This window comes from Mugil cephalus, chromosome 19 (assembly GCF_022458985.1).
Source record: "Mugil cephalus isolate CIBA_MC_2020 chromosome 19, CIBA_Mcephalus_1.1, whole genome shotgun sequence".
Taxonomy (NCBI): Eukaryota; Metazoa; Chordata; class Actinopteri; order Mugiliformes; family Mugilidae; genus Mugil; species Mugil cephalus.
This window is the reverse complement of record NC_061788.1, coordinates 11,362,099-11,374,378: the sequence shown is the minus strand read 5'-3', so window position 1 is coordinate 11,374,378 and position 12,280 is coordinate 11,362,099. Positions and strand designations below refer to the sequence as shown.

General features: G+C 41.6%; 1 protein-coding gene across 1 annotated transcript; it reads left to right on the top strand.

Annotated features, from left to right (window-relative positions):
* Nucleotides 1–1,247: 1,247 nt before the first annotated feature.
* On the top strand, nt 1,248–8,312 carry surf4 (surfeit 4). Its single transcript, XM_047569985.1, has 6 exons — nt 1,248–1,469; nt 3,780–3,966; nt 4,900–4,976; nt 5,065–5,108; nt 5,401–5,587; nt 6,874–8,312. Exons 1-6 carry the CDS (start codon nt 1,422–1,424, stop codon nt 7,138–7,140), a joined length of 810 nt encoding a protein of 269 aa, XP_047425941.1. The 5' UTR covers nt 1,248–1,421; the 3' UTR covers nt 7,141–8,312.
* The last annotated feature ends 3,968 nt before the right edge of the window (nt 8,313–12,280 follow it).

Here is a 12,280-nt window from a genome sequence, read left to right as displayed (position 1 = left end):
CCACAAGTCATCCAACAAAGGATGCTGCTGATTCTCATTGTCAGCCATCAGTTTTTTTGTTTGTTTGTTTTGTTTTGTTTTTGGCATTGACTTGCCCACACTTTCAGCAAACCCCAAATTTTCTGTCTTTTTCACAGCTTGGCATGACTGTCCATCTCAGTCATGTAAATGACTGCCCAAGAGACAACTTCATCATATCTCCTTATGGTCTGAACAGACTCTGCAGACTTTATGCAGCCACACCAGCATAGATTAAATCAGCATAAATTAATCTATGGCAAATCTGTCCCTCGTTAAAATATTATGCTTAAACCACATACTTTCTACTGTTGTGTTGATTTCTTTTTGTCATCTTGTTGCAGGGCCGATTCAAGGGTCCGAGCTTTAGGGGTGCATTATGTCCAGCTACTGTGTCACAAAGCTGTCATTTAGTCTAAAAGAAATAAAGAAAAAATCACAAACATTGGCAAGTGTACAGTAAACCAATTTAGGATGCACATGCATGGTAGATGCAAGGCCACTACCACTTACTGTTTCCCTTTTGTGGTCTATTATACTACTGATATTTATAATGTAATGACTAAATCCGGCTTTTTTGTGTTTAAACTATTTCTAACAGGAAGTCTTAGTGTTGCTGGGCATGTCTTTTGAAAGGAAGACCCGGCCAATACAACTGGAATGGAAATATTGGTTCAGACGTAGCCCAGACAGTCATTGTGAGCACAAAGTTCTCACTTTAGCCTGACACCAGAGAAATTAAGAAAGAACATAAGGCTCATTGTCTCTGCGTTTGAACTTAACTTTGCATCCTTTATTTTATTGTGGTGTGAACAACTCTCCAACTTTCTCTAATTTGGGAGAGTTAATCTAATCTACACGCTTCATTTTGAGAGAGGCAAATCTGTCCTCATTAAAATATTATGTTTAAACCACATGTTTTCAACTGTTGTGCAGATTTGTCATCTCATCATATACAAAAAAGTAAACAAAAATTAAAAACAAAAAAAGACATTTTTTTGTCAACACTTATTTTTAGGGGTGCCGGGACAGAAGTTTAAGGGTGGCCTAACTCTAAACCCTAAACCTAACCACTAAAAATTCGCTAAATATGCCTAACGCTTGATTAGATGTTGTACAACCCGTGAACGACGCCGGTTTAGCCGTGTCAAGCCCCCTGAACGGGTCGGTATACGTGGCATACGGCGGCTGCAGCACCATGTAGGGGGGCTCCGGTCTGGCTCGTCACATCGCGGGGCATTGTGGGGCGGAGGCGGCCTCTCTGCGTCCAGGCTGTGGGGGAAACCTTCAAGTAAATAACGTGAAGCGGAGGGAGGACCAGTCGGAGCGCAGCCTGCGAGAGAAACCAGCACACCCGGCCTGCGTCGCTCTGAACATATTACAAACCGCAATATTACACGGACATGGGACAGGAGGACATTATGAGTGCAGCCGAAGACGTGGCAGACCAGGTAACCTGAATTTTCTCTCAGCGCGACGCTAGCCGCCGTTAGCATGCTAGCTTGCTAACTACTAGTTTTGCTGTGGAGCTGCGCTGCGCTGCGCTCTCTTGTGTGTTTCCGCTAATGTTTCGACGCTTTAAATAACTGTTCCCAACACAGGGTAGCACATTTTATTTGTGACAGCGGGTTGAGTCAGGATTTAATTTCAAGCGTAAACGCTCGGTGTGTCATGTCTCGTCGTGCGTCTCCGAATGTGATTTTTTTATTTTTTTTTTATTCATTCACGCCGTCAAAATGAAAGTGGAGTCTAGCGGTGGCTAGTTTCTACTAAAGCTTTTGGCTTGGGTGACACGTCTTGTTTTGTGCCAGCTAGTTAGCTTGTCTCAAAGCCTGTATCACGGCCAGCTAAGGTAGATAGAGGCAGCTCGCAGTTGTGAAATCACTCGGATTAGCTGGCAGGGTATTGGGTAACGCTTAATGGTCATAATGCGTATTTGCTAATTTCTTAGCAGTGGTGATGGTTGCATAGAATTAAGAAATTCCCCAATTGAGTGTCTACATGTGGCCTAAGTTGTCAGAGCTTCTCCATCATCCAGCTCTCCCAAAACCCGGCCCTGCCCTCTTTTTTTTCTTTCTTTCTTTTTTTTTTATTGCACTTGCTTCTTTTGCATACCTGTTTTTGACTTTTTCTGTTGTATGTGTCGGTGTCATGTTCTATAGGAGGTGAGCTGTGGAGTAAAGCTCAGATTTCAGGTCATCCTTTGACCCATATGGGGGTTTGACTGTGAAACCTCCTCAGATATGGTTTTATAACTTAGCCTCTACAAGTTTTTTTTTTTCTTTTTTTGCAGAACAGGGTGTCTGTATATTTGTGAACTTCCTCAGCCGAGCTCCACATACCAGAAGCTGCACAACTTCCCTAATCTAATAACATCTGATTGATTTATGCCCTCCTCTCACGAGGGATTTATTACGTGTGAAAAGGACGGAGGGATATGTGCAACAGTTGGTTTGTTTGCTCTTTAATGAGCTCTGCGAAGCCCAGAGGGGCACATCACTCCCGTAAAGTGTTCCTCAGCCAGCTTTTTAGACAACACTTCAGAATAGTCTATTTCTAGGCTGTTGCAGCAACCTCGAGCTTGTTCGGATTGGCTCCAACTTCGCCCATTCATGTCCCTCGCAGCAGTCACAGTGGGAGTTGGTGGACGCTGATAGGCTGCGCAGGTCGGACTGTGCTGATGTGGACTGCTGAAGGGGTGGAGCGAGGGGCCGGTCGTGGCTTTTCTATGTGTCACTGTAGTATCTGTTTGAGATAGGAGCTCGCATTTATGAAATATCTGGCATAATTACTTTTCTAAGAAACTGCCTTTTGGGGTTTTGACAGGGAGCCACATCCTGTCGGTGTCTTGAGATGCGCGCACGTTTGTACCGTGCACATGCGTTCAGTTGCCTGTTTGTTAGGTGCACGAGTGAAAACGAATGTTCTCGTATAGTAGTCCTGCACTGAATCTTAGCTTCACAAAGGTTTTGGTGTTCTGACTGCATTTCTTCTGATTAACCGTGTTTTCGTGGGGTTCACAGGCCGAAAACCTTTCCCACTCCGTTTCGACATGAACTTATACTAATTGTAACATTCATCAAAGGGAATTTAGGTCAGATATTAGAATCCATTCATTGTACCTAATGTGTTGGCGAGTGGGTGTAGTTTGCCGCTTGCATGCCTGAGATTTTCAATTCCAGTAACATGATCAGCTATAATACTTTTGTTTTGCGTAGAGCATAACCTGTTGACTTTTCATTAATCATTTCATTGTTTAATAGGGAAGAAGTTGCTCTGACAATAGGTACTCTGCGCACCTATTTTGATTCTACTATGTTCCAGTTACAAGCGAAAGCAGGAAAAAAAAAAAAACTGGCTCCACAGGTAGCAAGTATAACTACCAGTGCTTCAGGGACCCATTTTATGAGGGAGTCCATATGTATGTAGCAACCGGGCGTCTTTGCGATTTTAGGTAAAGGCTGCGTAATGATTAACACTGTTTACTTAGTGTGACCATCCTATGCAAATGACTGGAGGGCTAATAACCACCTTAGTAAATGCCATTGTAAATAGTAATTAGTGGAAACCCTGACTCCCACTTTTTGTCACAGCTTAGACACCGCAGCTGTCAGCAGACGAGTGTTTTATGGTGTTTCGCAGCTCGGTGGTGCACTATTGTCGTTTCTTAGTTTCGCTGTTGTGAGCGTGCTCCCCAACAGCTTCATTCTTTAGACCTCACACGAACCTCTTTCTTGCAATTTATCCGCCCCGCTTCCTAGTTCCTGCGGGTAACCAAACAGTACCTACCCCACCTGGCACGCCTGTGTCTTATCAGCACCTTCCTCGAAGACGGGATCCGCATGTGGTTCCAGTGGAACGAGCAGAGAGACTACATCGAGGCTACCTGGAGCTGCGGCTACTTCCTGGCAACGTGCTTTGTGCTGCTTAACCTCGTCGGACAGTTGGGTGAGTGAACGGGAGGCAGCGCGTGGTCAGGTTTAGGTCGGAGGATCACATGGAATAGTTATTTTATTTATAAAATATTATCTAGGTTTGAGCGGTGTCCTTGATGTAGGGAAGCCAAAAACAGTGCATACTGTCAGTTTATAATTTAGTCAAACCCAAGAGATGCGCCTTAAAACTTCCTTCATGAATGATTCAGAGGTGTTGATTACAGATGTCTTTCTATAATGCAACATGCATTATAAAAGAATAACTTGATGAAGAACCGTTGTTTGAGTGCCATTGTTTCACTTGCACCAGTCTTTGAAACTGATTGATGAGCAAAAACAAGTAGGTTTAATATGTACAACTCGTGCATTTCAGCCTCATTGTGTCTGCAGTTTACAAAAAGGTGTATGTAACATATCATCTTTAGACAACTAGGATACAAAAATAAAAAATCTTACATATAATAAAGACTGTTGAAGGAAGCCGACCTCTAGCCCACATGTCCGCAGAGTCATTTTATACCACAGCAGATGCAGAAAGGAGGAGATTGGCCTAGATAGCAGAAATTTGGACACTGATGAAGGAATCAGCTGAACTAGATTCAGATAATATTCTCTATGTGCCATCATGTCAGTCGATTCCTGCTGGAGCTCATGGTCAGACTTTGACCCACACGGTGTAAATTGCTGGACCCTTCCTGTCGCCGTGTGTCTTCCTGCCAAATTAAATGGTCGTGTTTTATGGCAGACAAAGCCGCCTCTAAAACTCATCGTTTCAATCCTCTTCATGTGCCTGAAACTACAAAAAAAGACGTGTTGAAATACACCAACAGATGAAAAGTCATCATAAATTTAGATAACATGGCAAATATTAGCTTCTGAGGAAATCTGTAATGAGATGTGTGGTCACGGTAGCTGTATTACTGCTTTAATATCTTTGTCCTTACAGGTGGTTGTGTCCTCATCCTGAGTAGAAATTTTGTACAGTATGCCTGCTTTGGATTATTTGGCATCATAGCGCTACAGGTGAGAATGACTATATAGGTTCATTTACTGAAGACAAACCTTAAACCATTGAGTCTGATTGTTAACATCTTTTCATTTTTCTCTCTAGACTGTTGCATACAGCATTTTATGGGACCTTAAATTTTTGATGAGGTGAGTGTCACTCATGAATCATTCAAAATGTGGAAACTGTAATGTGCTCGTAGTGGCGGTAGGTCAGGCAGCATCTGTATTTGCAAACAACACCTACATTTAGTGTAATTACCGTGGACAGGACCTGTGATTTATCTAAACACCGACTGACTGGATGAATCATCAGCCAGTGTGGAAATCTGTGGGAATACGGGCCTGCATTAACTTTTAATTCATGTGCAATAAACGAGCTGATTTTCCGCTTGTCTGGCTGCGCTGTGTAAAACTAACCATCCACTTCATGGCCCCTTAGAAACCTTGCCCTCGGCGGCGGTCTGCTCCTGCTGCTGGCCGAGTCTCGTTCGGAAGGAAAGAGCATGTTCGCCGGAGTCCCCTCCATGGGAGAGAGTTCACCGAAGCAGTACATGCAGCTGGGTGGCCGAGTGCTTCTAGTGCTCATGTTCATGACCCTGTTACACTTTGACTCCAACTTCTTTTCTGTGAGTTCTGCCGCTTCCTCGTACAGATAAATCTCCTGCGATTAAAAACGTGTCACCGTGTTTGAGTGGACGCAGACAAAATGTAGATCTAGATCGAACTGCCTGCGTCAGGAGCTGAAGAAGGAAAAGGTTCACAAGCAGTTAAGGATGCGTATAGACAGTTTTGTAAATGCAAATTTACCACTGGTGAGCAGCCCTAGTTTATCCGGTGTGTACAGCATCATTGGCAGTAGTCGGACCCTTGTTGCTGTTTCCAGAGTTGATTTGTTTAAAGAACCAATGCCCAAGAGGAAAAACTGAAGAAATATGACGTCCACAGAGCACACACAAGGTTTTATTTACTTTTATCTGAACATTCAAATTCAATATGTAATTAATAACATGATAATCTAGCGTGAATAATCTGTATCCTGCTGACTAATAGTAACTCAACCGGTTTCATTTAATGCAAAACACGCAACACTTTTTGGATCCAGCCAAGAGCATCGTGAGACGACATCACAGTCGGCCTTATTTGTCAGTAGGTCTTTGTTTGCTTTGTTGACTGTGACTGTGTGTTTACTGTTGGTAAAACTAGATTATGAACTTGAACTGGATTTTGAGTGGCAGCTACGAGCTGTGATGTCTGAACCTGAAACCCATGAGTCAAACGTGTGGACATGGATCTTTAGGGAAGAAAATTAAAACAAGATGATGTTGAAATTAAAAAGTTTAAAGAAGAAGTTTAAATTAAAAATGTGGCTTTTCATGACTAGACTTTACAAAGCTTTAAGCTGTGTACATTTTAAAAGGCTCTTTCCATGTGGATTTGGGTCCATATTTGCAGACTGTGGACAAATGATAAACATCATATATATACACACACACACACACACACACACACACACACACACACACACACACACACATATGTAGCGTAGTTTACAGTATTGAGTAAAATATTCTATACATTGACTCATACATATACATTTTGGATCATTTACTCCATTGCATTTCTTTCTAAATTACATGTAATAACCTACTTATGACTTAAACAGTCATAACTGAACCTGCCTGAATGGATTACTAAGCATATGAATTCTTAATTATGACAGATGTGTGAAGAACGACAAACTGCTATGGAAAACTAGTCATCAATATTTTAATGTGGCTCATAAATAATGACATTTATCATGAATAGCAAGACTAGGCCAGTTCTCTTTCTGCAGATTATATCGTCTGTGTATCTCTGCCAGGTTAAAGCACAATCCACAGTCCCTCACCCTGAGTTGTACCTGTTCCCACAGATCCTACAGAACATGGTGGGCACCGCCCTCATCATCCTGGTGGCCATCGGCTTCAAGACCAAGCTGGCGGCGCTGACCCTCGTCGTGTGGCTCCTGGCCATCAACGTCTACTTCAACGCCTTCTGGACCATCCCCGCCTACAAGCCCATGCACGACTTCCTGAAGTACGACTTCTTCCAGACGACCTCGGTCATCGGCGGCCTGCTGCTGGTGGTGGCGCTCGGGCCCGGCGGAGTGTCCATGGACGAGAAGAAGAAGGAGTGGTAGGCGAAGGGGGAGGTGAAAGTGAGAGGATATTGCACAGCACCACTAACTTCCCCCACCAACCGGGACACAAAGACCCTCCCTCATCTCCAGTTCACCCCATCAGAGTACTCAGATTGTTTTTCTTCCAGCTCTTTTTTTTTTTTTTTTTTTTTTTATTATATATTATTATTATTATTATTATTATTTGGCCAAATCCAGAGAGACCACCACATCAGCCATCAACGGACAAGCCCTTTCTATTGTCTATTGTTTTTAGTTGTTCATGATAATGCCAGGTAGGGTCAAAAACAGTTCTTGTGCGTCTGTCTTTTCAGGACAAGAAGAATAAAAATGTCCATGTTTATTTCAAAAGTGCAAGGAGAGTAATTATTCGATGATAGGCGGAGGAGAAGATTTGCTTGTTCCGTGTGCAGAAGAAGATTGATTTTGACAGTAATTCATTGTATTTTACGGGTGTTAACGCTGTAACTTATCACAGATTGACTTTCATATTTTTTTCAATAAAACTGGCAAATTGGAAAGTTGCAGCTGCAGGGTTCATTGTGGAGGCTGATCTCGATTGGACCTCGGAGTGTCTCAGGCTCAACGCTGAGACCACGGGCACTGATTTAATAACGTCTCGACTTCTTCTTTTTTTAATTTCTCTCTCCGGCACTGTAGTGTCTTTTACATCCGTACACTTTCAGTCTCAGCCGACTAACAACTCTTGTTCACGGGGGGGAGTCGAATCTGGACGCGTACGTGTGGTCGAGTGCATTAATGGTGGATTGAACATTTCAACACGGTTGTTAGCTCCAGGACTTGTTATTGGGCACTTTGTACTGTACGTCTTTGGCAAAATGCCTCTCTAGTGAACCGTATGTGATCGGGGATAATGGGGGAGGGGGGGGGGGGGGAGCGGTTCAACATTTGTGAAGCACCATATTCTACGATCTAGAAAAGCAAAGAGGACTAAGCAGAGTCACCAGCCGCCTGGACTTTGTCTTTGCTCAGTGTTTTTTGCGCTGTGTAAGAAAATCTTAAAAAAAAAAAGAGAAAAAAAAAGTAAGAAAGAAAAAAATTCTGTGTATTGATTTTCAGAAGTTTATATTGTATTTTTGATCATTTGTTTTTTTGTTTTTTTTTTGATTTTGAAAGTTCATGGCGAAGAAATAAATATTCAGAAATATGAAGTCACTGGCTCAGTCATAGTTTTTAACCATTTTAATATCATTTTAGTTTTTATGAGGAGTATCTGTGAGAGATGCCCACCTGTAACTTACATGACTAGAACCAGATGTTCATTAGTAATTTTTTAACCTTTTTTTTGTTTGTTTGTTTTTTTTATTGCTTCCAATTAGTTGTACTCTAATGATCCACTAATGACCAGAAACTACATTAATGCTGCGAGAAGATCTGAAACCAATGCTAAATCAGCCAGCCTTCACTCGAAAGGACCCACAAGTGTCACTCACCCTTTAAATACTCAAAGTTCCTAATAAGGTGTCAGTCTTGAATTTAACCAATGAAGTCCCAAAGTGACATCCAGGTAACATACTGGCAAAGTCATGTGACCGTATGTAAATCGCTGTCCCCATGACATCACTTCCAAAATGGTGGTGTGCCTGGTGAGCACATGGGCAACTAGACAACTAGCTAATTTTTAAAAAAGAAAAAAATGTTTTTTGGCAGCAAAGGAACATTTCAACCCATGCAACAAATGTAATCCTTTATTATCGTGTCCAAGGTCACTTTTAATCTGTTCTGACCACATTTCTTACATAAATTGAAAAAGAAGAACAGACAAAACTGCTGTGACATATGTGTCAGTGTTATGGAAAATGCCATATGACGTCTTGTTCTTTGTGAGCTTGAAGATGATGAAAGTATTGCCAACAGAGGGAGAGGATCATTTGATGGCAGGGTGGAGAAAGAGGAACCCACTGTCGTCGTCAAGCAGTATAACAACAGATCTGATGTCATCATACTGTGCAACTGAGCCCCAAGACAAAGCTCGATGCAGGAGCAAATCAGACAACAACAGGCCACACATTGTCACACACACATTCATGGGTGGAGTAGACCTCCATGATGCAAGGTACAAGTGCCACATGAGATCACGGAGGTGGTACCTCTACCTGTTCTGGCAAACCACCATGCTAGGCCTTGTCAAAGCATGGCTGACTGTAAACTACTTGGTGTCCAAAGAGGTCGTCAACAACACAAAATTTCCACCACCACCACCCAAGAGAGTTCATGTTGGCGTTGCAACTGATGTTCACACTGACGATGTTGCACACTGGCCTGTGAAATGTGACAAACATGCATGGCCACTGCAAATTCTGCAGTCAAGCAACCACCACCACCGTGTGACAAATGCGACGTGTGACTTTGCCTGACCGAGGACAGAAATTATTTCGAATGCTACCGTAGAAAAGAATAATCCTCACATGTCGTGAATACAAATGTTCAGGTTCCGTCTAGTGTTTTGTTATTGCACCATGTCACAAGTAATGTAGCGACAGCATATTATTGAAAATACCTCTAATATGAGGCTGTTTTATCGTTTTATTTTTCGTTTTAAAATGATTGTGGTGTCAAACAAGTTTGAGTAATAATTTGTTGCTAAACCTTATTTAAAAATAGGCATTTTTGATTTGTATTGTGCAAATAAAGAAAGCAACTCTGTGTTTTTAATGAAGAAACTGTCAAGTGGATGTATATTCCAATAACATATATAATCTATCATAAATTTCCCAAGAGTGGCCAATGTAGCATATATGTCACTTTACAGATTTTGGACACTATGTGGTGTTTTTCCAAAATAACATCAGAAATATGTTCTATATGATCCAACTGGTCTATTTTATATCCAGCATAATTTTCCCTTAAAGAGTAATAAGTCTGGGTTCTTATGGGTTAAAACGGTTTGAGACTTTGAGCCAACACTGACCTCTAACGGACGAAGAGGTTACTGCAATGGATTTCGCATACACAACATCAGCCACAACATTCAAGCTTCCAAATGGTGAAGGGAATAACAGTAATGATGTCATTACAATGCACTGCTCTTCTGCGAAGTCCTTGCTTTAATGTTAATGTTACTTTTCATTCAGCACACTGCAATAACGAGCTGTTCCTTGCACCTACAACAGGCCACTGTGGTCCAGTTTGGATGTGTCCGTGTCTATTGTAGGTGCTTTTAGCAGCAGGTCAGCATGGACACCCTGACTGTTCTGCAGTTACACACACCCTGATAGATACCCTATTGATGATACTGACGACTGAAGACTGGGAAAACCTCGCAAGAGTTATAGTTTTGAAGATGATCTGAACAAGTTGTCTAGCCGTCACAGTTCGGCCTTGGTCGCAAAAAATCCTTCCACTTTACCATGTCTTTTTCTTCTAACGTGTCAACTTTGAGGACAAAATTCTCACCTGCTGCCTAAAATATCCTGCCGACTGACGGTTGCCATGGTAACGGGATGATCGGTGTTATTCACTTGACCAGTACAGAGCTATCAGTTAAAAAAAAAGAAGAAAAATAGACAAACCTTAATATACGACTCTTTTTACTGACCTGTCCAGTGAAAAACATACCATTATCTAGTGATGTCAACAAAAGTGTGTGCAAAATCTGGAAATATCTGGAGACGAGCAAAAGCACAAATTTTGTATTGAACGTTTCGCTTGAAGCAATGTTTTCTTTATAAGCATCCGCTGCACATGTGGCAGGTCCGAGTTGTTTCCTGCCTGATAATAGAGTTCTTACCATGATAATTGAATCCACTCCAGTAATTTCCCCAATCAAATTGTGCAACATAAAGTCATTAGGAGCTGCCTCACGCTCAGAGAATACAGCAAGCCGGCCTGTCTTATGGATTTTCAGTGTGAATTAATATTAAGGTTTTCAGCATTACAAATAGTTTTTCACATCTAACACGTTATCTTAAGTGCTCAAGTTTTCCATTTTTTCATAGGGTGGAGATATAATTTAACGATATAGGAAATAACATCAGTGAACTCTGACACCACTATCATTGATAAATCAAACTTCATTTTTGGGGAGCCTAAATTAAATTACACTCCCTTACCAGAAACATAAGGTACGCTAGTGAAATATGAATGCATTCTATTATATTAGTCGGGGACTGAATCCCTTTTCGTGACCGTGTTCATTTGTCGGTGTTAATTCAACTGTATGATCGTTTCGGATGATGTGATTTGTGCATGTGCTGTTTAACAGACTGAAAGAAACGTGTACAACACAATTCAACAGTACAACAAACCACAGTGTCAACAGCTCCCATAACTTCTTCTTCTTCTTCTTCTCATGAGTGTTTCTGACCTGTAGAGCTCCATAAACTAAATCTGTTGTTGTGTTCTCATCACTTACCCAGTCTTCATGGCCTGCAGTTATCCACTCTTACCTGAATGAACAGTTCTCCAACCTGCCTACCTCTTATATTTTCAAACTGTCATGTAACATCCTCAGTTATATCTTGTATCTGTATCATCATCAGGTTCTATATGTTTGCTGTAGTCAGATGTATGTGTCTATGACAGATGGATGTTTATCGCGTTTCTCCTGCTGTTCTCTTTTCTGTCTCTACCCGGCCGGGAAGGTTTCTTCCTGCCTTCAGGCTCACTCTGGAGATTTCAGGCTTGAAAAGTTGTGACTTTCTTGCGGTATACATTCTGAAAGGGGATCAATCTGCATACTTTCGCTTTCACATTTTAGGATGATTCCCTAAGTAGAACCTGGGGAGCTGAGTGTTTTTCACACTGTATTGGTACTCCTACATAAGTAAAGGCTCTCTGTACTTCTTCAGTTTAGTATTGCATCAGTAAAATGCAAGGAAACCAGATTTGGGAGTCTGGGTTTAACTTCTTTGTGCTCAGTGACACACATGTGCACCAAGCCAGACCGGCTGTGTGTAAGGGTGGAGTCTGACTGTATAGTGTCAGGTTTCAGCATGTAGCGACTTTGAAAAATCAGCAAAGCTCCCCCAAATACCATTACATAGCAAATAACTTGGACATGTATAGTGAGAAAAATGAGAGAGGAGTGGAAAGGAGATTTCTGAGCTGTTAAGGTGCAGACAAAAAATAAAAATAATTTTAAAAAACAAGAGAAAAAATAAAAAGAAAGAAAATTTTT

Excerpts from the sequence above, each read along its gene's own strand:
- surf4 (XM_047569985.1), top strand. The coding sequence starts at position 1,422 with ATGGGACAGGAGGACATTATGAGTGCAGCCGAAGACGTGGCAGACCAG. Across the intron at positions 3,967-4,899 it reads TAACCTCGTCGGACAGTTGG|GTGGTTGTGTCCTCATCCTG; the intron begins GTGAGTGAACGG and ends TTGTCCTTACAG. Across the intron at positions 5,109-5,400 it reads GACCTTAAATTTTTGATGAG|AAACCTTGCCCTCGGCGGCG; the intron begins GTGAGTGTCACT and ends ATGGCCCCTTAG.